The sequence below is a fragment of the Eptatretus burgeri genome, chromosome 13 (assembly GCF_056783735.1).
Source record: "Eptatretus burgeri isolate ZD-2024b chromosome 13, Ebu_testis_v1, whole genome shotgun sequence".
NCBI lineage: Eukaryota > Metazoa > Chordata > Myxini > Myxiniformes > Myxinidae > Eptatretus > Eptatretus burgeri.
The window spans coordinates 32,151,481-32,175,932 of NC_140973.1; the positions used below are offsets into that span (position 1 = coordinate 32,151,481).

At 41.0% G+C, this 24,452-nt stretch overlaps 1 protein-coding gene across 1 annotated transcript in view; it reads left to right on the top strand.

Moving 5' to 3' along the window:
* Nucleotides 1–24,452, top strand: part of CDHR2 (cadherin related family member 2) — a 246,758-nt gene that overhangs the window by 125,270 nt on the left and 97,036 nt on the right. Inside the window, exons 12-16 of the mRNA XM_085851957.1 lie at nt 145–351; nt 2,531–2,671; nt 9,556–9,708; nt 19,791–19,855; nt 22,516–22,762. Of these exons, the coding sequence (XP_085708083.1) occupies nt 145–351; nt 2,531–2,671; nt 9,556–9,708; nt 19,791–19,855; nt 22,516–22,762 (813 nt within the window). The remainder of the gene's footprint in view (nt 1–144; nt 352–2,530; nt 2,672–9,555; nt 9,709–19,790; nt 19,856–22,515; nt 22,763–24,452) is intronic.

A 24,452-nucleotide genomic window follows, 5' to 3' on the forward strand; every position in this document is an offset into this window, starting at 1 on the left:
TATTTTGAATGATGCTGATTTGATCATCTCGCTGTTTATTTGTTTTTTTACAACGTTTTGTGCCATTCCTTTCCTTGTGTTTTCTGATTTGTCAATACCTGTCCTTCTAAATTCTCTTTCTTTTCTTGTGTTGTGAAACTGCAGGCAACAGAGATTGTGAACAATACAGAGACAAGTTCATCTTCAGCTGTAAATGTGTCTGTCGTGATTGAGGATGTCAACGACAATCCACCAATATTTTACCAGGGAGATATTGAAATCAACAATATCACTGTCGAAGTGCCAGAAAACAGCCCAACTGACACACCTGTAATTCATTTTGAGAATATACATGTGAAGGACATTGATGAGGTTTGTACATGTCACTGTGCCATTTGGTTTTAAGTATTCAGTTGGACTGACTCTCCATCTTTACCTTTCTCAGTGAAGGGTTGAAATTGTCAGAAATTAATATTATGCACCATTTACCATGTGTTATTTTCCTTCCTCAGGATTGTAACTCAAACCGAGCTGTTTGTCTGTTCTCTCACTCTGTCATTCATCAAATTACCACCTGAGTCTCATTGACTTAATTTTAGCTTCGTATTACTAACTTGTACAATGGGATATATATATATATATATATATATATATATATATATATATATATATATATATATATATATATATATATATATATATATATATATATATATATATATATAGAACCCTCTAACTTGATGATGCAGCAGGGCACAGATCGAGTCCCATCACAGCAATTGCTGCACGACTTGTCATTTGCTGAAATTCAGGCTGTAACACAACAATATGTGAAAAAGTTAAACACCAGGTTTTGGGTCGCTGATGACTTCGTGTGATTCGAAGGTTGTAATCACATTAATAATCGTTGGGCAATTATTTTCTTACATTTGAAACTCAAAATATGCTAAAATTAACTTTTCAGTCAAAACTTTTGTTAGTGATCGAAAAACAGACCGGAATTTACCGAAGATGCTATGACGTCACGTTCTCCGAAAACTTCGTGAACATTCGGAAACAGGTTTCAACTGCATGTATTGTTGAGTCAGGGGAGGATAGATGGGCTGGTTTCAAAAAGTAAGATATAGTTGAGTCAGGGGAGGATAGATGGGCTGGTTCCAAACTATGATATTGTTGAGTAAGGTGAGGATATATGGGCTGGTTCCAAACTATGATATAGTTGAGTCAGGGGAGGATAGATGGGCTGGTTGCAAACTATGATATTGTTGAGTCAGGGGAGGATAGATGGGCGAGTTTCAAACTATGATATTGTTGAGTCAGGGGAGGATAAATGGGCTGGTTCCAAACTATGATATTGTTGAATGAGGTGAGGATAGATGGGCTGGTTCGAAACTATGATATTGTTGAGTAAGGTGAGGATAGATGGGCTGGTTCCAAACTATGATATTGTTGAGAAACGTGAGGATAGATGGGCTGGTTCCAAACTATGATGTTGTTGAGTAAGGTGAGGATAGATGGGCTGGTTCCAAACTATGATATTGTTGAGAAACGTGAGGATAGATGGGCTGGTTCCAAACTATGATATTGTTGAGTAAGGTGAGGATAGATGGGCTGGTTCCAAACTATGATATTGTTGAGAAACGTGAGGATAGATGGGCTGGTTCCAAACTATGATGTTGTTGAGTTAGGTGAGGATAGATGGGCGGCTTCAATTTACATTTAAACAAAAACTCTTTCTCCTTAATCTTCTTCATTCATAATAATGGTGAGTCTCATTCAATCCAATTTTTGATGTCGATTAAACACCTTCTATATTCAGTACTTTTGTTTCAACATTTCCATTTTATTCCAATCGCCCTATTAAACAGCATTTCTAATTATACACCGTGTTTTAAAGCATCACAAAGCAGGTCACTCTACTCGCAACACAGGTGAGAAAAGGATACGAACATAAAAGCAGCTGATATTTCAATAATTTATTCGCACGATTTTGAAATGGTGAAAGTTAATTTATTTTCTCTGAAAGCGACGGGTCTCACATTCCAGTAAAATAAGAGAAGTGTTCCAAAATGTGAATAACTATTACTTAATACACCCACTGTACTCTTCAATGCAGTGCTGCTCCCAGACAACCTATTTACATTTGCTTTGAGGCATTTAATATAAAATAAATGCCTAAAAATGTACATTAAATTTTGCATGATGTCGTTTTACACCATTTACTTCAACAAATTGTTTAAAATTTGAAGATTAATTTCCGATTGAAGAAGAAGAATAGGTCAGAGACTTAACATCCATATTTCCTGATTCCGTATTCCTTTTCCATTGCATTATGTAAGACTTATTCTGTTACTCTTGCACACTCCATCTTCCTGGTTGTTCACTTTGGTGAGTTCAGTCTCCCTATCTTCACCTTATTCTCCCCTCTCATGAATAACTTTCACTTCCATCAAATAATTCATTGTGAAAGACAATTCACTATATACTCATGGTAGTAAATTTGCAAAATGGAAATTGATGACCACCTATTATATTCTTGTCTCCCTGGCAGGGTGAAAATGCAAAAATGGCTTTGACCGTGCATCCTAAAAATCTATCCATTTATCCCACACAAGTATACGGAGAATCACCTCTTTCGTTACGTGTCATTGTACCTTTGGACTATGAATTGATTGAGAATTTCACAGTTGAGGTGATTTTGCACACCAACATTGATATCATGATGGGATTTGTGATGATTGCAGTCTTCTATAACTTACGATGATTATACTTATAAGCAAAAAATATTTAACTCTGTGCTTTTATATGTAATTACAAGCAGTGGTGTCGTGCCAACCTTTGAGGTACCGCAGCTCTGCAAAAATGTCGATAATCCGAACTTCTGGCTGGAGCAACTATCTGCTCTCCACCCTCACTATACTCGAGCATTTGATGAAACATCCAAGGGGGAGAGACAATGGATAAATGGTTTGCAGATAAGGCAACACTCTTTTAACCCCTAAATCTGAAGAAACCCATCTATCCAACAAATATAGACCAATAACCTGCCTACCAACAACATACAAACTTTTAACAGGTATAATCACCAATGGAGTATACAACCACCTCACTCAACAAGAGGCAGAGCAAAAAGGATGTAAGAGACGATGCAATGGAACAATAGACCATTTATTGTTAACCAAAACCATACTAGAAAACTGCAAGCTCCGACAAACCAACTTATCCACAGCCTGGATAGATTACAAAAAAAGCCTTTGATCGTGTCCCACATTCATGGATTTTAATATGCATGCAAGGATACAAAACTGACCCCCAGATAGTCACACTGATCGAGAAAGCATTGACGCTCTGATACTACCTTACTTGGAAGGAAAGATTGAAACACCAGGAGTAAAGATACGACATGGTATCTTACATGGTGACAGTCTTCCCTTCCTACTGTTTTGTCTGGCTCTGGACCCACTGAGTAACCTCATCAATGAACAAGGACATAGATACAGTTTGACATGCAGTAGAAAAATAACCAAATAAACAAGAAAGGTAACACACTGACTGCACATGGGTGATCGAAAACTCTTCACCTCAAATGATGAGAAATTGGCAGATCAACTGAAACAAGTAAAGCAGTGCTCAGAGGACATCCGAATGGAGTTTGGTCTTGACAATTGTGCCAAATGCACATTTGTATAAGGAAAAACAAAAATAAATAATACACAACATCTGAATCGATCAAAGTACAACAATACAGGAACTAGAAAACGAAGCATCCCACAAATACCTCGGAATAGAAGAATTCCCCCAAGTACAACACAAAAAACAATGCATAAAATAATCAGCAAAGAGGACTTATACAGAATAAGACGAATTCTGAAGTCAACCCTCTCCCCAAGAAACAAAACGAAAGTAAAACTATAAACCAACTTGCAGTGCTGGTATTCCAATATAGCTGTGCAGTTATAAACTGGCCACAAATGGAGATCAACAATTTAGACGTCAAAACAAGGAAACGTCTAACTATTCACGAGATATTCTACAAAAACCAATGCATCGCGATGTTGTACTTATCAAGACGAGAAGGAGGAGGTGGTTTGATGGAGCTTAACCAAGTACACGGGCCATCGTGTGTAAGACTAGCAGTGTGTGTGAAAAGCTCAACAGATGATCGGATGAGATTTGTACATGAGCAAGAAAACAACAAACCAGAAACGGGATCCTTAATCCATTTTGCAACAAACTTACAAAAACGGGTGCAAATTATGGATACTATACAGGAAAACGAAACAGAAACAAACACAGCCCCAATGATTGCAAAAAAAAAAAAAAAGAGAGGAAAACTACAAAAAGAAATATCAGCAGATATATTCTGACAAATGGGAGAATGGCAAAAGAGCAGGAAGATTAAAAAAAAGAGCTTGACAGAACACGGATCAACAAGGAAGGCTCTTTGGAATGGCTAAGAAGAGGTCAAATTAGTTGGGATGGAGAACAAGTCATCATCAATGCCCAAGACCAAGGACAATACCTTTAAGAAAATTGAGGACAACCAAGGACAATACGTGGGATGGAGCCAATCGGACAAATGCAGGTTTTGTGGGGAAGAAACAGAAAGTACCAGTCACCTTGTTCAGGATGGAAAAAAAACTCATGTAGGAACAGCTGTACCGACACCACAAACAAAAACATGACAGCGTCTGTGGAGTAATCCACTGGCACATCTGCAAACATGTCAACATCCCAGTCCCAGAACAATCATGGAAACACAAACCAGATCCTATCCTTGAAAATGATCAAGTAATGCTCATGTGTGACAAGAGGATCCCATCAAGTGTGAACATTGCAAACAAAGCGTTGCGTTTGGACATAATGGTCAAACACAAAAAGCAAAAATCGCCATTGTTGATTGAGGTTTCAGTTCCCGATGACTGGACTAAATGCCACAGAAATCAGGAAAATGACCAAATACCAGGATCTGAATGAGGTCAAGAGGACTTGGAAATTGAAGAAAGCTGAAGCTGTGCCAGTGATAGTCGGAGCTACAGGAATGACAAATAAAACCCTCACTGAGTACTTAAAAATCATTCCAGGGAATATCACTACAAATGAGCTACAAGTGGAGGCTGTCAGAGGTTCAGTGAAGATTTTGAAAAGAGCCCTTGGAACGAGGCTATGAGTTTTAAACTTTACAGTTTGGATCATCAATCATGATCCTTTACCAAAAAATAGGAGATGGAGATCTCCCTCCCACCTCCTGAAACCCACAAATGGAGATAACAACCAGTGATAAATGAAATACACCCATTTTACCATAATAAACAAATCCTCTACACTCACACTCACTTAAACTCACAATTCAGAATCCCCCTTGAAGAAAGTCAGAACAGTTAGTCTCTAACTGCTGTTTTTCGACCAAACTATATATTTTAAGAAATATAGAAGTTTAAAAAATTCATTTATTTATTTAGTTCCACGTGTTAAGGACTGACAAGATGGCTGGGAAGTACGCATACTTGCCTCTAAGCTGTCCAACCTGGGGTTGAATCCCGACTCAGCTATAAAGTAATCTCCGTGTGCCACTGGCCACAGGCAAGATGATTCATCAATGTGTGTGCTATACCTCAAATGGACATTAAAGTGGGCATCCTGTCTATGTCATTAGTTGTGTTTTCGCATTTCACATTTGTTGGTGTCTTTATTGGGGTCGACTAAATAAGATAAACCTTTGGGGCAGGATAAACATCCGAGTGTATTGAAGGATATGGCAAAGCAGAAAGGCATGATGTTAACATACTGTATATAACGTTATGCTTATCTGCTCTGCCAACATGAGTCCAAGTCATTGATGTGTTATAAGCCTACCTTTGCTCATACAACATGATGAGCCATTCTTCACAAGAACAGCCACATCACTGTATCATCCATTATTTTGACTAGTTGTTGGCAACCAAAGTTTTCCCTGCCTTCACGTCTTCCAGGGTGTAAATATTTTTTGTAAATGCAAGATATTTCACTAAATTTGGAGCTAAAATGGTTGCAAAGTTCATCTCGCTTCTGAACCTTGCTTTTTTTCGGCAATTCATATGGGTCTGGGTTGCCTCTCACCATTATTGTTGTAATATCGCTCCCCAGACAAAGTGTCCGATGTATAGACATGCACAAGCTTTGACCTCAATTATTTGGCCATGAAAGCACACAAAGCACAATATCTCTACTAATCGTGAATGTAGGTGGTTTTTTTTCCTTTCTCCTCAACTGTTGTGGAGCTAGGCTCTGCCTTAAATGGATGAAGGTGCTGGAACGGTGCTCTGATGTGCCCCGGCACCACTATATCCCTGATTACAAATGTTACCTGTGAGATCGAAGCCCAGTAATTGTGTATTTTCTCATCTCTTCTTTCACTAATCACTGATCATTATGCTCCCTCACAGCACTCTAATATCCTCCAAGTTATGTTTCTTAAGAGGGAAAGGCAATGATAATGTTGTAGCAATACAGTGGTACTTAAATGATAATGTAAATTAAAACAATTTTGTCTTCAGAAAAAAAATACTCGGCACCTGTATCTTTCTCGTACATATACTGTATACATGAGATTTTCTGTGTCGCACCACAATCATCAAATCCTGTGCAGCTCCACGTCTCCTCTTCCTATTCCTTCAACAACTCTTCCTCTTCTCTATACTCTTCTTAATTCTCTCTCCACTCTTCCTCCTCCTCTTTTTCTCCTTTTGCTCATTCTCTTCTTCCTTCTCTGTCACTCTTCTTCCTTCTAACCCACCCTCCTCCTCCTCCTTCTCCTCCCCCCTTCTTCTCCTTTTCTACTTCCTCTATCCCCAATAACTTATTGGCTAACCTTTCACCTTGCTTTACCTCATATACCGATATATAAAGTGTATTTATCTTAATTACCCCATACACATGAAGCGAAAAGTGGGGTTAAGCAATTGGTTCATTTCTGTCTGTCTGTCCTTCGGTCTACAAATGTCAATTTATGATTGAGGAACAATTTAATTTCAATTGAATGTTTTATTTTGAACACGAATCGGAACATGACTTGGAAAACATACCTGTAGTTTAGCAGTACTTCGGCTGAAGTTGTCCCGATCGCACATGCGCAGAAAGGAGCGAGATAATATTTTTTACTCTGCCTGCCTGCCTGTCAGTCAAACAAAATTTTAAATCATTCGAATCAGGAAACTTACTGTTTTAAAGGATGTCATAAAGGACACAAACAACAGGAACAAAGAACTAATGCAATGTGTTAAATAAGGTGGTGTATAAACTTCTGAATTTTGTTTTTTTCTACAACTTTTAATGTCTATTTTATGTCAATTGAATTATATACTTGATCAATCTGGAACACCAATCACCTTTTTTCCACTTTCAAAACCCTTCCATTTCATCGTACTTGGACATGTTAAACAAGGTGGTGTGGAAGACATCAAGCGTGCTGAACATCTATAATTTTTTATACGACCTTTTAAATGATTATTTTATTTCAATTAAATTATGCACTGGAACTCGTTAGGTATTTTTTTTATTGGAGTGTTACAAATAACAGCATTACCAAATGTTTTTTTGGAGCAAGGATTAGCTTCAAAAAATTCAAGTGAGCATGCAGATGTTTGAAAGGTAACTCGTGCCTCATCTCTTGCATTACATTCCTTCACCAGTTTACCGAAGTTACTTTAACACATCCATTCACCATAGAATGACTGCACAAACTCGTTCAGAATCTGAAAAGTCAACATGGCAAGTCTTTTGCTGCCGATCAACTGACTTCAAGCATTATGTGATGCTTTTAGTGATGTCATTGTCCATGTCATTGCATTCACATGGTAAAGGTCATTGCAAGCTTTTCTTCTGAGACTTTTCCTCAAAGTTAAGCCTTGATATTATCAAGATTACGTTTTTGGAGTTTTTCCCCTCCATAATATTGGAAAGGGCACTTCGTATTGCATCCAGTCATTGGCATTTCATGGAGGCCTTTTGGTATCTTTAGGATAAGTATTATGTCAGAGGGCATTAACTGTTTCACCTGCTGGAATACTTTCTCACAAGCGTCTGTCCATCTTCATGTGTGCCTGTTGTGTAACAGGCGATATAGGTGATACAAGGGATGAAAGAGCATAGATACACTTGGTGGGTTGTAGTGATAGTAATTCAACAACCTAAGGAAGGAGCAAAGTTGTGAGATATCATGGGTCCATGGTGTTTTTGTGTTTTTGGTAGAGTCTATATTTTGTCAGGCATCTTGTGCAACCCTTCTGCCCTGATGCAATGTGGGCCCCCACACGAACGATCGTGGTCCACAAACTTTCGAGACAGGGCCTCTGAGAGTGGAGGGAGGAGGTGTTTCACTTTGCCGACAAAACATATCAACTTGAGAATGATGATAAACACAACACAAAGGGAATGCTCCATCTCAAGGAAAGAAAGCATTGTCATGTAATGAATGAATTTTTTAAAAAACGTTTTCCCCTGATGTTTAACTCGACAGGACTATTATAAAATTAGGGGGTGGGGTTAGTTGAGAAAGCAGGTTAAGTGAAATAATAACGACGTTTCATGTATACATGAAATGCAACACAAATCACAATAAAATTTGTATAATTCTTGATGATGCTGAAGCTGCTATACATACACCTCAACAAGGCATTTTTTCCCCAAGGTGAAAAAGGCAATGAAACATGAGAATTCCTCCGGATTTTTTTTTGCAATCGAGTCGAAAGCAATACAGGCTGAATGAGTGCGAAAATAACACGGATTCCTCTTACTCGTGATAATTGAGGGTTCTGAAGCGTCACTCATAATACCATCTCCCACCACCACCAGGAGTGGAGTTACACGGTACACACTTGCGAACAGAATCTGTGTCACCCTCCCTTCAGAACCCCATGGGTGTGTTCTATTACCAATCAGCTTGGACTGTAGAGCCCTCGCCAAGTGGCTTCAGCACTCAAGCAAGCACTCCAACAAAACAGTTGATAAGGAACGGCTGGCTTGGCAAGCGATAGCAAGCTAATTGGTAATGGGAGACATCCTTGGTGAGGGGGACAATGAAGTCACAACAACCTTTGCCTTATGGTTATGACTGATTGGCAGAACTTTCACTCTTCCACTTTCACTGTGGTATTAAGTTGTGGAGACCAAGATATAATGCATACTTCGTACAGGATGTGTTGGGAGGTGAGGTTCATACTTGTTCGTATATGGTGCATCCAGGCAGAAGGAAGGTCAAAGTTCTGCTTAATTTATATACATAATAAATAGATGGCCCCATATATAACCTCATTCCTTGCATGCTTGCAGTGAATCTTCATTAAACCCAGATGTAACGGTGCCAAGTCGGATTTCCATGTGTTTGTTTTCTGGCCAAACAAAGCATTGTTGATTTATTTTGAATAAGTGTTGTGATCACAGAATGTGTAAAAATAATTATAATGCTTTGTAACAGGGAACAAATAGAGGGCCTGTCATGAACTGAGATAGTTTCAAGTTCAATGCTTTTTGCAATGATTTTGAAGCATGTTCTAATGGCTTCAGGTGAACATGTTCGAATGGTGTTTGTTGCTCCAGGTGAACGCAAACGATGGTGTTCATAACGTGATGCTCACAGTCCTGGTAAATGTGGAAAACAAGAATGAATACTTTCCGAAGTTTCAGCATAATAATTACACGGTGAACATCTTTGAAAATGTTACAAACGCACCTGATATCGCCACCATTCATGTAAGTTTTTTTCCCAACCATATTGTATATATATATAGTATCAGAAAATTATGTACTTTTGCAATTGATATGTTGTTTTTAACCTTTTATATTTCATCAGATTGTTGCTGTAAAGCCTGGTGTTGGCTGAGTGGTTAGGGCGACTGGCTTGGGATCCTCGGGTCCTGAGTTCGAGCCCCGTTGGCTACTGAATTAACACCAGGGGGTTGACTCAGCCTGTCATCCTTCCGAGGTCGGCGAAATGAGTACCAGTGTACTGGTCCCAGTGAATGCCCCGGTTAGAATAGGTGTACCATATCCCTGTGTGTCGTTAGCGGCGACCAGGGTTGGCGTCAGGCAGGGCATCCGGCCATAAAACATTTCCTCAAGAAGGGAACCATGATTGCATGGAGCCCGCAAAAAAAAGCTAACCCCTGCTCAGGGCATTGTCACACCTTGACGTTTTAGCCAGCGTTTGGCAACGTATCAAAATTGTTCTAAAACGCTGGCGTATGCTGAACTTTTGTTGTTGTTTTTTTCAGTTTTGGACGTATTCATAACGAGTTGGACGTATGCATAACATATTAGTAACGTACACAGAACGTTTCGTTTTCTTTTAGATAACTTATACCAACGAATGATTAGCGTGTTGTCGGCGTTCACAACCTATGCCCAACAATAGTGTAACGTATGCATAGCTGCCGCCGACGATCATGTGGCGTAGGCTATTAATAGGCTGTGGCTCGACGATTCAAATCATAACCGCACTAAACATCGAAGTGTCAACATCACCGTCACACCTTGACGATTTAGCCAGCGTCTGTCGACCTATGAAAAATGTGTCTAAAACGCTGGCACACGTCGAATACGTTCTGAGTAAGTTTTGTCTACGTTAAGAGCACGCTGATGCACGCTGGCATACGTTGTAGTACGCCGAGCTCGTCGAGAAATTTCAAGCATGCTGAAGATTTTACGACTTATGCCAGCGTATGACACACGTTCCGCATATGCAGGAAATAAGTTGTGGGCACGTTATGCGATCGTTGACACACGTCGACACACGTTACTTGTAAGTTACTCATAAGTCGAAACACGTAGAGGTAATGTTTAGCGTCAGTGTTCCAGACTCCCTGGTTTTTTGTTTTTTTTTCGTTTTGATGGTGACGTTGACACTTCGAATTCTAGTGCAGTTATAATATAATATAATTAATACGCTGCCGCTCAACGATTTAAATCATAACCGCACGAGAAATCGAAGTGTCAACATCACCGTCATACCGAAGAAAAAAAAAAAGAAAAAAAAAACAGGGAGTCTGCAACACTGACGCTAACCATTACCTCTACGTGTTTCGACTTGTGAGTAACTTACAAGTAACGTGCCTCGACGTGTGTCAACGATCGCATAACGTGCCTCGACGTGTATCAACGATCGCGTAACGTGCCTACAACACGTTAGTCATAGGTTATAAATAAGTTTCGGTACGCTAAACAATACCTCGACGTGTTTCGACTTATGAGTAACTTATAAGTAACGTGTGGTCGATGTGTGTCAACGATCGCGTAACGTGCCTTCAACTTATGGCCAGTGTTATGCGGAACGTATGAGTCATACGCTGGCATATGTCGTAAAATTTCAAGCATGCTAAAATTTGTGGACGACCTCAGCGTACTACGACGAAAGCCAGCGTACTACGACGTATGCTAGCGTGTTTCAGCATGCTCTTAATGCATACAAAACTTACCCATAACGTGTTCAACGTGTGCCAGCGTTTTAGACAAATTTTTTCATACGTCGGCGTAAACTGGCTAAATCATCAAGGTGTGACAGGGCCCTCAGCAGGGAAAAATGGCTGTAAAACGGCTGTTTTTTTTTAGCTTGCCTGTTCGAAGAGCAGAGAGCTATAGCGATACCCCCAGCGTGAGCGTCAGCGTCAGCGTCAGCATCAGCGTGAGTGTGAAAATGTTAAAGTTTTGGTGCAAGTTATTTAGAAGCTTGCCATTCATTTAATGTGTACTAGGATGCTGATATTTGGCATGGAGGTTCCTTTGGGGTATACTATTGGTGTAGTGAAGTTGAAATAAAAAATAATTTCAATTTTTTTTTTAATTTTTGACCTGTTTTGAACTTAAGTTTTTTGTAGCACATCAACGTTAAAGTTTTTGGTGCTAGTTATTTAGAAGCATGCCATTCATTTAATATGTGGACTAGGATGCTGATATTTGGCATGGGGGTTCCTTTGGGGTATATTATTGATGTAGTGAAGTTGAAATTTAAAAATAATTTTAATTTTTTTTTTAATTTTTGACCTGTTTTGAACTTAACTTTTTTGTAGCACATCAATGTTAAAGTTTTTTCCTTTCTAACGTTTTTATCTACCACACTATTTTTTACTGATTACAATATACAAAAACATATATTGCTTTAAAATTATTTGGATCAGACTTCACTGCAATGCTTTGTAAAAAAATATTATTAGACTAGTCTTTAAAAAACGATAAATGTATAAACAGGCGAGCATTGGGTGGCTTTGACACCAACTCTCTGGTTAGATTGTTACTCTAGGATCTGTAATCGTCCTACGTGATCATTTCCCGAAACAACCACTCCACAATCAGAAAATATTTATGGTATTATCATGCATGTTGACCTGGTAGACTAGAATGTACGTATGTATTATTGCATGATTCAGCTTTGGCCTTTGGGCAAAGGTGCATCTTCGTTGGTTTAGCAAGCTTTTTTGACCATATGCTTATGTCTTTGGGCTGAAGTACATGCATTTCGCTTTGTGATAATGTTTGTTTGTTTGTTTGTTTTAAACTTTTTTTTCTGTATTAAAAGGTGACTCAAAACAGATGATGGCCAGGGATGCAGAAATGTGTCCATGGATGGATGTTTTTTTTTTTTTCCAAAAAGGGGGTGGGGGTGGGAAGGGAGGGCATTCTTGAAGGCTCACTTGACACTGGGAAGTGGTGGAGTAGCTAACACTACATTTAGCAGTGGCCAGTTCTGTCATTCGAAGTGTCATGCGCACAGAGTGCATTCATTTTTCGCTCACACCTTCTTGCCACATGGGGCATCTTTCAAGAAAATCTGAAAGGTGATTGAAAATATGCACGAAAAATGGTAACTGACGCATTCTTGTACACTGCTCAGGTAATGGCAGTGGACATAGTATATATAAACTTGAAGGCATTTGATAAGGTACCACATCGGAGGTTGTTAGCCAAGGTGAGGGCTTGTGGAGTAGCTGCTCAGGTAGCTAATTGCATTGCAAACTGGTTTCTTGATAGAAAGCAAAGACTGGCTGTGAATGGGAGGATATGAGTCATGGTTTTCAGATCATTTCTCGGACCATTATTTTTCATTATTTTCATCAGTGATTTGGATAATGGGGTGAAGATTAGGCTTTCCAAATTTGCAGATGACACAAAGCTTGGAGGTAAGGTGGATAGCAGAGGGAGTGGTGATCAGATGCAGGAAAGAATTGATACTTGCATAGATTGGGCAAAAGATTGGCAGATGTAATTTAACCTGAACAAGTGTAAGGTGTTGGGGATGGGAAAGAACAATGAAAATAGAGATTACAGGATGTAAGGGGTAATTTGGAGCGTGTCACACAGGAGAAGGATCTATGGGTGGTAATAGATATGGTAGGTAAGCAGGTAGCACAATGTCAGACAGCTATAGGTGTAAAGCAGAGAGGGTTTTAGTTTGTACTCAGAGGGGGATCAATTATAAATCAAAAGAGGTGGTGTTAACATTGTATAGGAATTTAGTGAGGGCCAGATCTAGAATATTGTGTGCAGTTTTGGTCACCAGAACTTAGGAAGGACATAGATGCCATAGTGAGGGTTCAGTGCAGGGCTACTAGATTGATTCCAGGTCTAACTAGACTCAGCTATGAGGAGCAGCTGAAGGAGACAGGGCTTTACACACTAGAAAGGAGGTGGTAATGAGGATATATGATAGAGATGTTTAAGGTCATGATGGGTATAGGTAAAACAAGCTGAATACCCTCCCGACTTTGAATGAATGACCCCGACGTTGAATGAAAGCTGATTACCAAATGATGTTGATACTTGGGCAGCCGATTACCAGACAATATAAAAAAATAACAAGAATGAATACCATGAATGATCGGGTGTCAAATAAAAGTCGATTACTTCATGATGTTGATGATGCAGAGCCGATTATTACCAAACATAACAAGATGGCGACTATGCGCGACCCCCACTCCTTGTAAGTCATGACGTCGATTTCTTCAATAAAATAAATGTAGATACAAATTCCTGTCAGCTTGACTACACAATGTAAGGTGACATTGCAGTTAAAGTTGACAGAAACACAAATAGATCCATATTTTAATGAAGACATGTCCTTTGCACATGACTGTTTAAACGGTGGACGGACTGACTACGTGCCTGGGCGTGACCTAACTATGAATGACAAGACCTCTGAAGCGCTTGAGCTGTGATTGATTACTGATCTCTGAAACGGTCTGACGACCAATCTGACGACCAATCACAGCAATGACGAAAATGTGAGGAGGATGAGGAGGAGAAAACAATTTGAAAACCCCTCCTATTGACAGAGTCAAACATTGGGATAATAAGTGCAGAAGAATTATTCAGCAAAGTCGACAATGAATGGACCAGGAGCCAGAGCCTGAGAGCAAGGAAGAGGAGAGTTAAGATGGTAGCAAGGCAGGGGACTTTTACTCAGAGAGTAGTTATTGCATGGAATGGCCTCCCTGGAAAGGTTGTGACAGCAGAAACAGTAGATAAGTTTAAATTGGAATTAGATAGGTGCCTGGAAGTATTGGAGACGGAGAGGTATCGGGATGTTGGTTGAACTTTTCAGTAGCTTGAGCATTGATGAGTGATTGTATGCATGTTAGGTCATGTGGAGGTGGGTCGGTTCGTTCAGTTTCGTTGTGCAGATCACCAATCTAAACGAAATTCACCCTGTACATTCATGAGAACACACCATTGAAATTCCTACTTGTTTCCATATGCACAAGTTGACACACCGACAGTTATTACCATTTGAAATTACCGCCGTGAAGTGGGCGTGGCGTGCTTGTAATCGTGGAGGAAACGACCAGGAAACAACAAATCAAGATGGCGGTGCCCATGGTTGTCTGGTGATTTTGAGTGATTTTTGGTCTTTCAACAACCAAATATGCGCTGTTTCACACTTGGGTGGGGAGGAAGATGAGAAAGTGACGCAATTCACGGATAAGAGCTGGCGTAAGGTATGCGAGTGTGCGAAGGCTTGGTGCGACGCCACAGATAGTGAAACGATCAACAAATGTCGTTTTCTGGCTGATCAAATGATGAAACTGCTGCCAATGACTGAACCTCCTGCGGATGCCGGCTGTCACCGGTTCTGCTATGCATTGTTTTATAACAAGGATCATATAAAACGTACTGAAGCCAGGAAAAGGAAATCAGAAGCCAGCACTACTGCAGTTTCTGCTAGAGACAGTGAGGTGTTGGGCGGACTCGAAGAAGAGGGGCACTCATACCACAAAATACGTAGAAAATCCCTCAGAACCTCTGTAGAAAGGGTGGCTGGTAAATCAGCTGGTGTACTGCCAAGAATTTGTGTCATATGCTAGAAAAAAGACAAATTCATCCGAGTCAAAGGAAAATCTCAACGTGATCAGTTGTCCCTGGCAGAAACAGGATGGAGGAAAGCTGAGGGAAACTGCTGAGCAGAGGAGAGATTAACGTGATATGAGAATAATGACAACTATAAAGGATAAAGACTGTGTGGCGCTGGAAGTTTGTTATCGCCGTAAATGTTATTACGAGTATGTGAATGACACATACCACAGACAGAGTGAAAGGAAACTCAAAACTCAGAAAGTGAACTATGACTCAACATTTGACATTTTCTGTGATAAAGTAATCCAGGTAAGACTCATTGATGGAAAGCAATCGATACATATGAAGAAGTTGTGTGAGATGTTCAATGACCTACTCAGAGTATGCGAAGGTCAGGATAAGGCCAACTACCAGGCAACAAGACTGAAGAAAAGACTGCAGGAACAGTACCCAGACATGATTTTCTATCGTCCACCAAAAATGTCTGAGAGCGAAGTGGTGTACATGAAGGACATTGATATTAGTTCCATTGCTCAGGCTGCTGTTGTAGACAGTAGCTCTACAACAGAAACAGAGTCAACTACAGAGGATGAAGCCAGCCAGGGTCCACAGCAGGGTGACTCAGACCTCAATTTAAATGTTCTATACTTGGGAGCACTCATGGTGAGGGATGACCTGAACAAACACCAAAGTGTGGAGATTACATGGCCCGACTTGGAAATGGTGGAGCTAGCACGAGAGCTTATACGGGCAACTCGTACTTCGAACTGGCTGAAACACCTTGTGATCACGAGAGCGTCATTGCCCTGGTACTTTGCGTACGATCACCTAAACTATGCAAGGTACTTACCCGTTTACTGGCTGGAAATGGCCGGGCTCGAGCACTCCCACCCAGACACCTATCAAGCGTGCATGGATGGCAAATGGACTGCCCAACGGCATACTCGTTATGGATTTAGTAGTGTTGCGTGTGATCAGATCATAGAGCAGACTTTAAATAGGGACAGCAAGACCAGTGGAGGCATCATTGGTTACACTCAGAAAAGCACAGCTGTGAAGAAGTGGATCCTGTCCCAACCAGAACGTGCGGAAATCGCAAGGAAATGTGAGTCAATGGCGGGTATCCACGACGAGCCCCGAACGAGAAAGGATTTGGATGTGTCGAGCTCAAAGAAGAACGAAGCAGTGGTGGTACAAGTGATGGACACAGTACTTCAAATGATTAACCCTTTCTCCGGCGCTCACCTTGAACTCGTCAATATTAGTTCAGGTGTCATCGCACCGCCAGCCACTTCCGCGGACTTGATGAACACGTATGTCAAGGGAGAGAATGCTGTCGTGCAATTCATGCGTGATCGGCTTCTCTCGGGTGAGGTCCCATTCTTCAGTCCGATTTCAAAGACCAAATTGGCAGCTTTCTCGATGGCGCGAGGCAAGTCGGCGACTCCCCACCAGCAGACGCCGAAGGTTGAAATTGCGAATGAACATCGTATTTTCACACGACTGCTGTTCATTGGCGACTAAAGCAATGTAACACTTCACGATCTGCTCGCATACCCACTGGTGAACATATCTTTCCCACTGGCATCTGGTGATGGTTCGATTGCTATGACGGACAAAGCCAAACTCCGCAACCATATACTGAAACTGTGGCACGATTGCCGTGTGGACGCTCGGCCTATCCAAGGTGCAACAATTGTGGATGGAATGGCCGTTATTCAGGTGATAAAGGCTGGTTCACTATATAACACTTTCAGCAAACTGGAAGAGATGGTGCTGAACATCGTAGTGGCCAAAGCATGACATAACCAATCTTCGAGACTGGACGTGGTGTTTGATACTTACCCAAGTATCAGCATCAAGTGGCTGGAGCATGCCAGAAGAGCGGGCAGGGTGGGCGATCTTCAGGTGCGAACCATCTACGGACGTGATCAAGCCCTTCCAAAACAGTGGGCCAATTATCTCCTGAGCGGAGCCAACAAGGAGGCGTTGATAGAGTTCATCGTCGAATCATGGACGAGAAACATCTCTCCATCAAAACTGGATGACATGCTGTTGTACGTCAGTCATGCCGGCAAATGTGAGAAAATCAAGGCGTTGAATGGTGTCATGACTGTGTCGTCAGTACCTGAACTTGAATGTGACCATGACGAAGCTGACACGAAGCTCCTGCGACATGCCACTCACGCAGGACAGAATGAAGAGTCAGTGCGCATGGAGAGTTTCGACACCGATGTGTTTGTGTTGGCATTGGCTCACTCGAAGTCGATTCGGGCACGAAATTTCCATCTGGTCACAGGAAGTCCCAAGGACATTGTCGTCGTTGACATTAGGAAGCTGAGTAATGCCCTGGAAAGTTCTGTCTGCGATGCGTTGATAGATTTGCACAATTTCACGGGAAGTGATACCACAAGTGCATTCCATGGTAAGGGCAAAACAAGGCCATTTGACTTGATGATGAAGGGTCCCCATCTCATCACCTGTTTAGGTAGCATTGGTCGAGGATTCACGCTAGATCAGAATGTCATTCACGACCTGGAACAATTCGTCTACGCCATGTACAATCAGCCGACCATGAAGAGTGTGGATGAGGCTCGCTACATGCTATTCTGCAGCCAGTCGCTGGGAGAACAGAAGTTGCCGCCTACAAGCGACGCTCTGATGCTGCATTGCAAAAGAGTGAACTATCAGTCTGAGATCCACCACCGCGTGACTGAGAGGTTTATAGAAGCCCCTTCTCCTACATTTCATGGATGTATGGAATGCAACGGAGCACTGACTGTTCACTGGCTGAACAAACCACCAGCGCCGAAGGAACTGTTAGAGGCGACGAAATGTAATTGCAAGAAGACGAAATGCGAGACCAACCAGTATTCTTGCCGGTCAAAAGGACTGTCCTGCGCAGAGTGCTGTGGGTGTCAAAACTGCGCCAACGATGAACAGACCCGTGCAGAAATAGAACTTATGGATGATGAAAGTAGAACTGACGATGATTCCGACGACAAACTGTGAATGTGGGTGTCACACTGCTTTTGCTGTCGTAATCTACTACACAGTAGTATTCAGATTGGTTAGCATGTAATAGTGGACTTGAGTATTGTAATAACAGCAGTCAAGAGCCGAGTTCAGCAACCGCTTCAGAGCAAGAAATACTGGAGTTCAAAGACAGTATTCCTCTTGTGGCGGTTCAACTTTTCATCAGGCTGAGTCGCGCAGTCTCTTTGTCTTTGATTTAATCCGTAAGAGCCAATGTAACTGTCTTTAATCGTCAATGTAACTACCTTTAATAGCCAGTGTGGCTGCCTTTTAAGCAAAAAGTTGCCTTGGTCAACTCGAAGGCCTGTCTGGTCGGTCCAGACGTTTTCGGCCGGTAAAAATATGTAACTGCTTCGGTTTACGACCTTTAATTATAAACATCTTTGATAACAGTGAATAGGGCTCTGTATAAACATATTGTATCATTTTAAGACCTCACAAGAGTTTTCTTTGACGTACATATCAGTCTAACCTTGATTCTTCATTTCTGTGTCAAAATCGTGCTTTAATGTTCGGTTTATCTTTAATTGCCAAAAACGACCAATTGTGTCACATCCTCAACGTGGAAACAAGTGGATTTGGACTCAGCGTCTAAAATTGTTTAAGTATGCCAAATTTCATCCAGATTGGTGATCTGCACAACGAAAATCATTTTCTGAAAGTAATAGCGAGTACCTCCACATGGTCTATGTGTCAGGAGTGTCACAAGAGTCTCAGGTGATTCTCTACCCCCTCACAGATTCCTCGCACATAGATCTTGGGATCTTTGGGTCCTGAGTTTGAGCCCCTTTTGGTCATTGTAATAACACCAGGTGGGGTTGATTCAGCCTCATTCTTCGAAAGTTGGTGAAATAGGGGCGGCACACCTTTGCCCTCAGTCAATGATGCTATCCGCAGCTGTGTTCTGCATATTAAGGAGGAGGAGGGGTTCATGGTGGACCGTATGCATCCTGCAGAAACCTGGGGGTGGGGAGTGGGGGACAAAGCATTTTGATTAAGCATTAAAAACAAAACTTTAAAAAATGAAGCACAGGTATGATGGGGTTTCTGGCCTCTGTCTGTGTCCAAGTTCTTTATATTTCCTTTTATCCTTGCAGTAATCTAATGATTATGTCTGCTGTTGGCTTAATGATGAGGGTGGTGGGCTTGGGATCCTCGCGTCCTGAGTTCAAATCCTGCTTGGCCATTGAATTAATTCCTGGTGGGGTTTACTCAGCCTGTTGTCCATCTGAGGTTGGCAAAATGAGTACCAGCTTGCTGGGATGATTGAGCCATTTGAGTATGCTGCATAAGAGTGGTGACTTGTCCAGGATTGTGCCCAATAGTCCAGGAGACTGCTTCAGCAGCACTGACACTGTACAGAGTATGGTCCCAATGGATGGTTACAAAATGATTATATTTTATAGAGAAATACATAATGTCATTTGTCTGTCCAACCCATTTTATTTTATTTTCAGGCAACAGACAAAGACAAAGGCACTTATGGGGATGTCACTTATGAACTCGATGGGTCTACAGAAGTGTGAGTTGGTATTTCAAGCAAACATACATTTACAAGCAACATTCAGGCTGCTTTATCTGAATTATCTTCACAGCATTCAATAAAATATGGAACTAATCAACAAGAATGGGAAAACCCTCCTCCTCCTTCCCAATCTGTTCCACTCTGTGCCAATACAAATAGTTTTTGTTAATCCTCCTTTCCTCCTTATGGAGGTGCACCCCTTTCCTTCCAAACACCCTCCAGCCTCAATAGCCTTTGCTCATCTATAAACCTACTGCCCATTATTATTTAGCTCCTTCATTAGCCTTGATCCTTGTGTAAATGAAGGACCTCTGAGCCTTTCAAAGGTCATCTCTTCAACATTGTTACAAGTTGAAAGATAGGATTGCTTTGGTGTTGATACCAGTTACTGTTCTCTTTGGAAGCATCTTACAAATATTCAAAGTATCTGACAGAAGACCGAGAATGAATATGACGAAGCATAGCAGCAGTGGGCTGACAGGATGGCCGAGAGGTACACATACTTGCCTCTGAACTGTCTAGCCTGGGTGAAAATCTCGGCCTAGCTATAAGCTGTCATCCTGGTGTTTCACACTTCCCTGTCGTGTCCATCTTTTTAACCCATGTACCCCACCCCATCCCTCTCCCTTCCACAGATCTCCTAATGTCTCTGTTCTCCACTGTTTTGTGCTTCCCTCTCCCACCCCTCTTGTCTCCTGCTCCCTTTGTTATACGTCCTGTGTGTTCGCTCTTATGCGAGCCTCAACATTGTATATTTAAAAAACAAGAAAGATGCTTCATCAATGTGTGTGCCATCCTCCAAATGGATATTGAATGCTGGGTGTCCCTTCTACCACCATGAGTTAGTGGATGTTAAAGATTCCACAGGGATCCTTTACAAAGAGTAGGAAAGATACAGCCTGCACCGTGGCCAGCTTACAAATTCCTGCCATGACTTCCTGTGTCGGGGTGCCGACCCATCCAGGATTGTAGACACGAGCCAAGAAACTGCTTCGGCAGAACCAACACACTATAGAGCAAGGTACATGAATAACAGCAGCCAAACAATATGAGTTGAGCAGATCAACTATCACATGTGCAGTAAATATATGGAGTGCACCGTTAAATAGGCTGGTTATCATCCACCAGAATATGAACACATTTGAGCAAGTCAAATCTCAAAACTTCTTGCTTAATTTTATATTCACTTATTTATTCCATACAATAATATGCTTGCCTGTCTGGCTGTCCCTCCATCACATCTCGTGGGATTTTTAATTCAACATTATTTTGTCATTATTTCATTTTAACGTTGCATATAGATGCATCATGAAGAAGATAATGAATTTAAGGATCGTTGACATAACACAATTAGGCAACTCACAATCACTTGAGAGTGGCAATTCCATGGAATTTGCACATGACGTATCTCACGATATTGTGAATGGGGACCTTAAGGTAGTTTGGATAATTGTTTTCAGGAGACATATGTTGCTGCTACTGAGATTGTGAATGGGGTGAAAGGAGAAGTTGGGAATGTGGGAAAGCAGGTTATGAGGAAGTAGGAGTAGGTGAAGTTGGTTATGGTATAATATTAAAGTGGATGTGTGAGGGGAAAGACAGTTATCTATTCCACCATTTTAATGAGCTAATGAAAAAAAAATGTAATGATGTAAGAACGCAATCTTGCTTTGAAGAAAGGGGGAGGATAGGCCACAGAGTTCACACTAGGTTTCCTTCTGAGCTTTCCGAAACACAGTGAGCAGCGGATGTTTGTGATAGTGGGTTGTGCAACTTTCAGGCCTGTTTTATTAATTCGTTGAACTTCTGGAATACAGAACCCTGCAGCATTTCATTATGGTGGGTGAGATGGAAGAAAGCATTGATAGCTCCATACAGAGATCATGATGGAGTTTGTAAGTGATGCAGAGGCTTAAACTTGTGGCATAAATTACACCGATGTTACTTGCCTTTGGTCATAAATGTAGATTAAAATTTTGTACTTATTAAAATTAAATCCTGGTCTCATGTTCTCAAAATAGGGGATACCTTTGGAATCAAACATTTTCTTTCAACATGGCTGTGATGTTGACTGATGAGTGAATACTTCAGTAGAGAATGATTTTTTAATGTGATGCTTGCTAAAAAATATTTTGATCTTCCAAAGTAAAAATTATTTTTGTATCCAATGTTGTTTGTTCACTTAAGTGATTACAAAGTGAGCGTTTACTTATAATAAATGCAAATAACGTTGGAAAAATCTTGTTTTTGAATGCAAAGTCGAGGCTGATGGAGGAGCTAGAATCTAAAATTAATCAAGATGTAACAGAAAAAAAGGAACAGTAGAAAGAGAAAGAGGGGTTTCCCCACCAACAGCAGGGTTGAGGGACAAAATAGAGGGAGACTTGGAGAATATATATGATGTGGGGAAGAATGAGGGATAATGGAGGACACGAAGGTGAACAAGATGGATACAGCTGCAAACTCTCACAGAAAGGAAAAATTGGAAACTTGGAAAGAGGTGTTCTCAGGACAGGATTAACAATCAACCAGTCTTTTTAAACACAAGTATGATTAAACACAACACTACACATAGTAATAACAGCCACCATAATAATATATCATCTGACATGATTGCAGATCTAAACAAAAGTTATTGCTTTGTTTTGCATCTCCAGACTGAAGAACTTTTCACTAAATCAAATCACAGGAATTCTCAGTCTCAAGAATGGTGCATCGGTGGATTACGAGATGAAGCATACCTATTTTGCAACAGTGATGGCGATAGATGGTGGAGGAAAAGAAACGAGTGCTGCTCTAGATATTAACATTTTGGACGTCAATGATAATGCTCCCAAATGGCTACCATTAGGAACACTCGTTATCATGGAGGAAGAAACATTTCAGAATTCGCTTTTTCTGGAGGTGAAATCATTCATGGGAATTTTTTTAAATGTTGATAACTCCACCCTGTGCAGGATTATTTTTCTTTGCTATTGGATGTCTTGTTTCCCCATTTATTTATGTCTTGTGTTTAATTTTGACCATGAAATGTGATACACTACCGGTCAAAAGTTTTAGAACACCCCCATTTTTCCAGTTTTTACTGAAATTTTAGCAGTTTAATGTTTCAATGTACTCTGAAATTAAAGCATAGAACAAATAAACAATTGCAGATAAAAAAGAAACCATGGAATCGTTTTGTTGAACAAAATTTAATCTAAATTTTTGACTCATCAAAGTAGCCACCTTTTGCAGATATAACAGCTGAACATACTCGTGGCATTCTTTCTACAATGGAAATCAAATATTGTTCGGAAAGTTCTTCCCAACACTGTTGCAGAAGTTCCCACAAATGTGTCGCACTTGAAGGTTGCTTTGCTTTCACCCTTCTGTCCAGTTCATCCCAAACCAGCTCGATGGGGTTTAAGTCTGGAGACTGTGCTGGCCATTCCATGATTTTAAGCCTACCGTCTTGTTCTTTTCTTCTGAGGTAGTTCTGACATAGCCTGGAGGTATGTTTTGGGTCGTTATCTTGCTGTAGGATGAACCCCTGACCAACTCGGCGTAGACCAGAGGGTATTGCATGTTGCTGCAAAATGCTGTGGTGGCCCTTTTGGTTCAGGGTGCCAGTCACTCTGGGCAAGTCGCCGACTCTGGATCCAGCAAAAGAGCCCCAGATCATCACGCTTCCTCCTCCATGTTTGACAGTTGGTGTCACACACTGAGGAGCCATCCTTTCCCCTACTCGATGGCGTACAAAAACCCTGCGTGATGAACTGAAGATTTCAAATTTGGATTCATCGGTCCATAAGACCTTCTTCCAGTTTTCAATAGTCCACTGGTGGTGCTTCATGGCCCAGGCAAGCCTCTTTTTCTTATTTTGACATCTTAGTAATGGCTTTCTTACTGCCACTCGAGCTGTCAAACCTACAGCTCGAAGTCTTCTCTTCACAGTTGAAACTGAGATTCCTTACTTCGACCAGTATTAAGCTGTGCTTGAAGCTGCTGTCCTATGAGCAGCCTATCACGCAAGCTGTTGACTCTCAGAAACTTGTCTTCTGATTGTGTTGTGGCTTTGGTTCTGCCAGACCTCTTCCTGTCAGAGTTTCCTCCAGTTTCCAAGTGCCTTTTGATGGTGTAGGAAACTACTCATTGACACCTTGGTTCTCTTTGCAATTTCTTTAAAGGAAAGACCTACACTTTTAAGAGTTATAATGGTCTGTCTGTCTTCCTTTGTTAATTGTCTTTTTCTCGCCATTATGATAGCAACATACTACTTCCTGCAGTACAATATTGTCCTGCGGCCAACAAATAATGCTTCAGAGGGTGTAGCAACACAGTCTGTTCCAACACTGCTTTTATACAGACAGAGGGTTTGTAACTAATCAACAAAAGTTGGGACACCTGTAGGAATTGTTGGCATCAACTTTCAAGGCTTAATTTACTTCCATTGCTGCAGAACAGCTGGAGTTGCTAACCCATTACTTGCTCCCTGAAAAGGGCCCTTTTTAACAAACTTGAAATTTACATTATTTTTCAGTTTTTGGTAACCTGAACTTTTTTTTTCAACCTCTGGCAGTTTACCGCTTAGCTTTGTACCATTTCAGGTTAT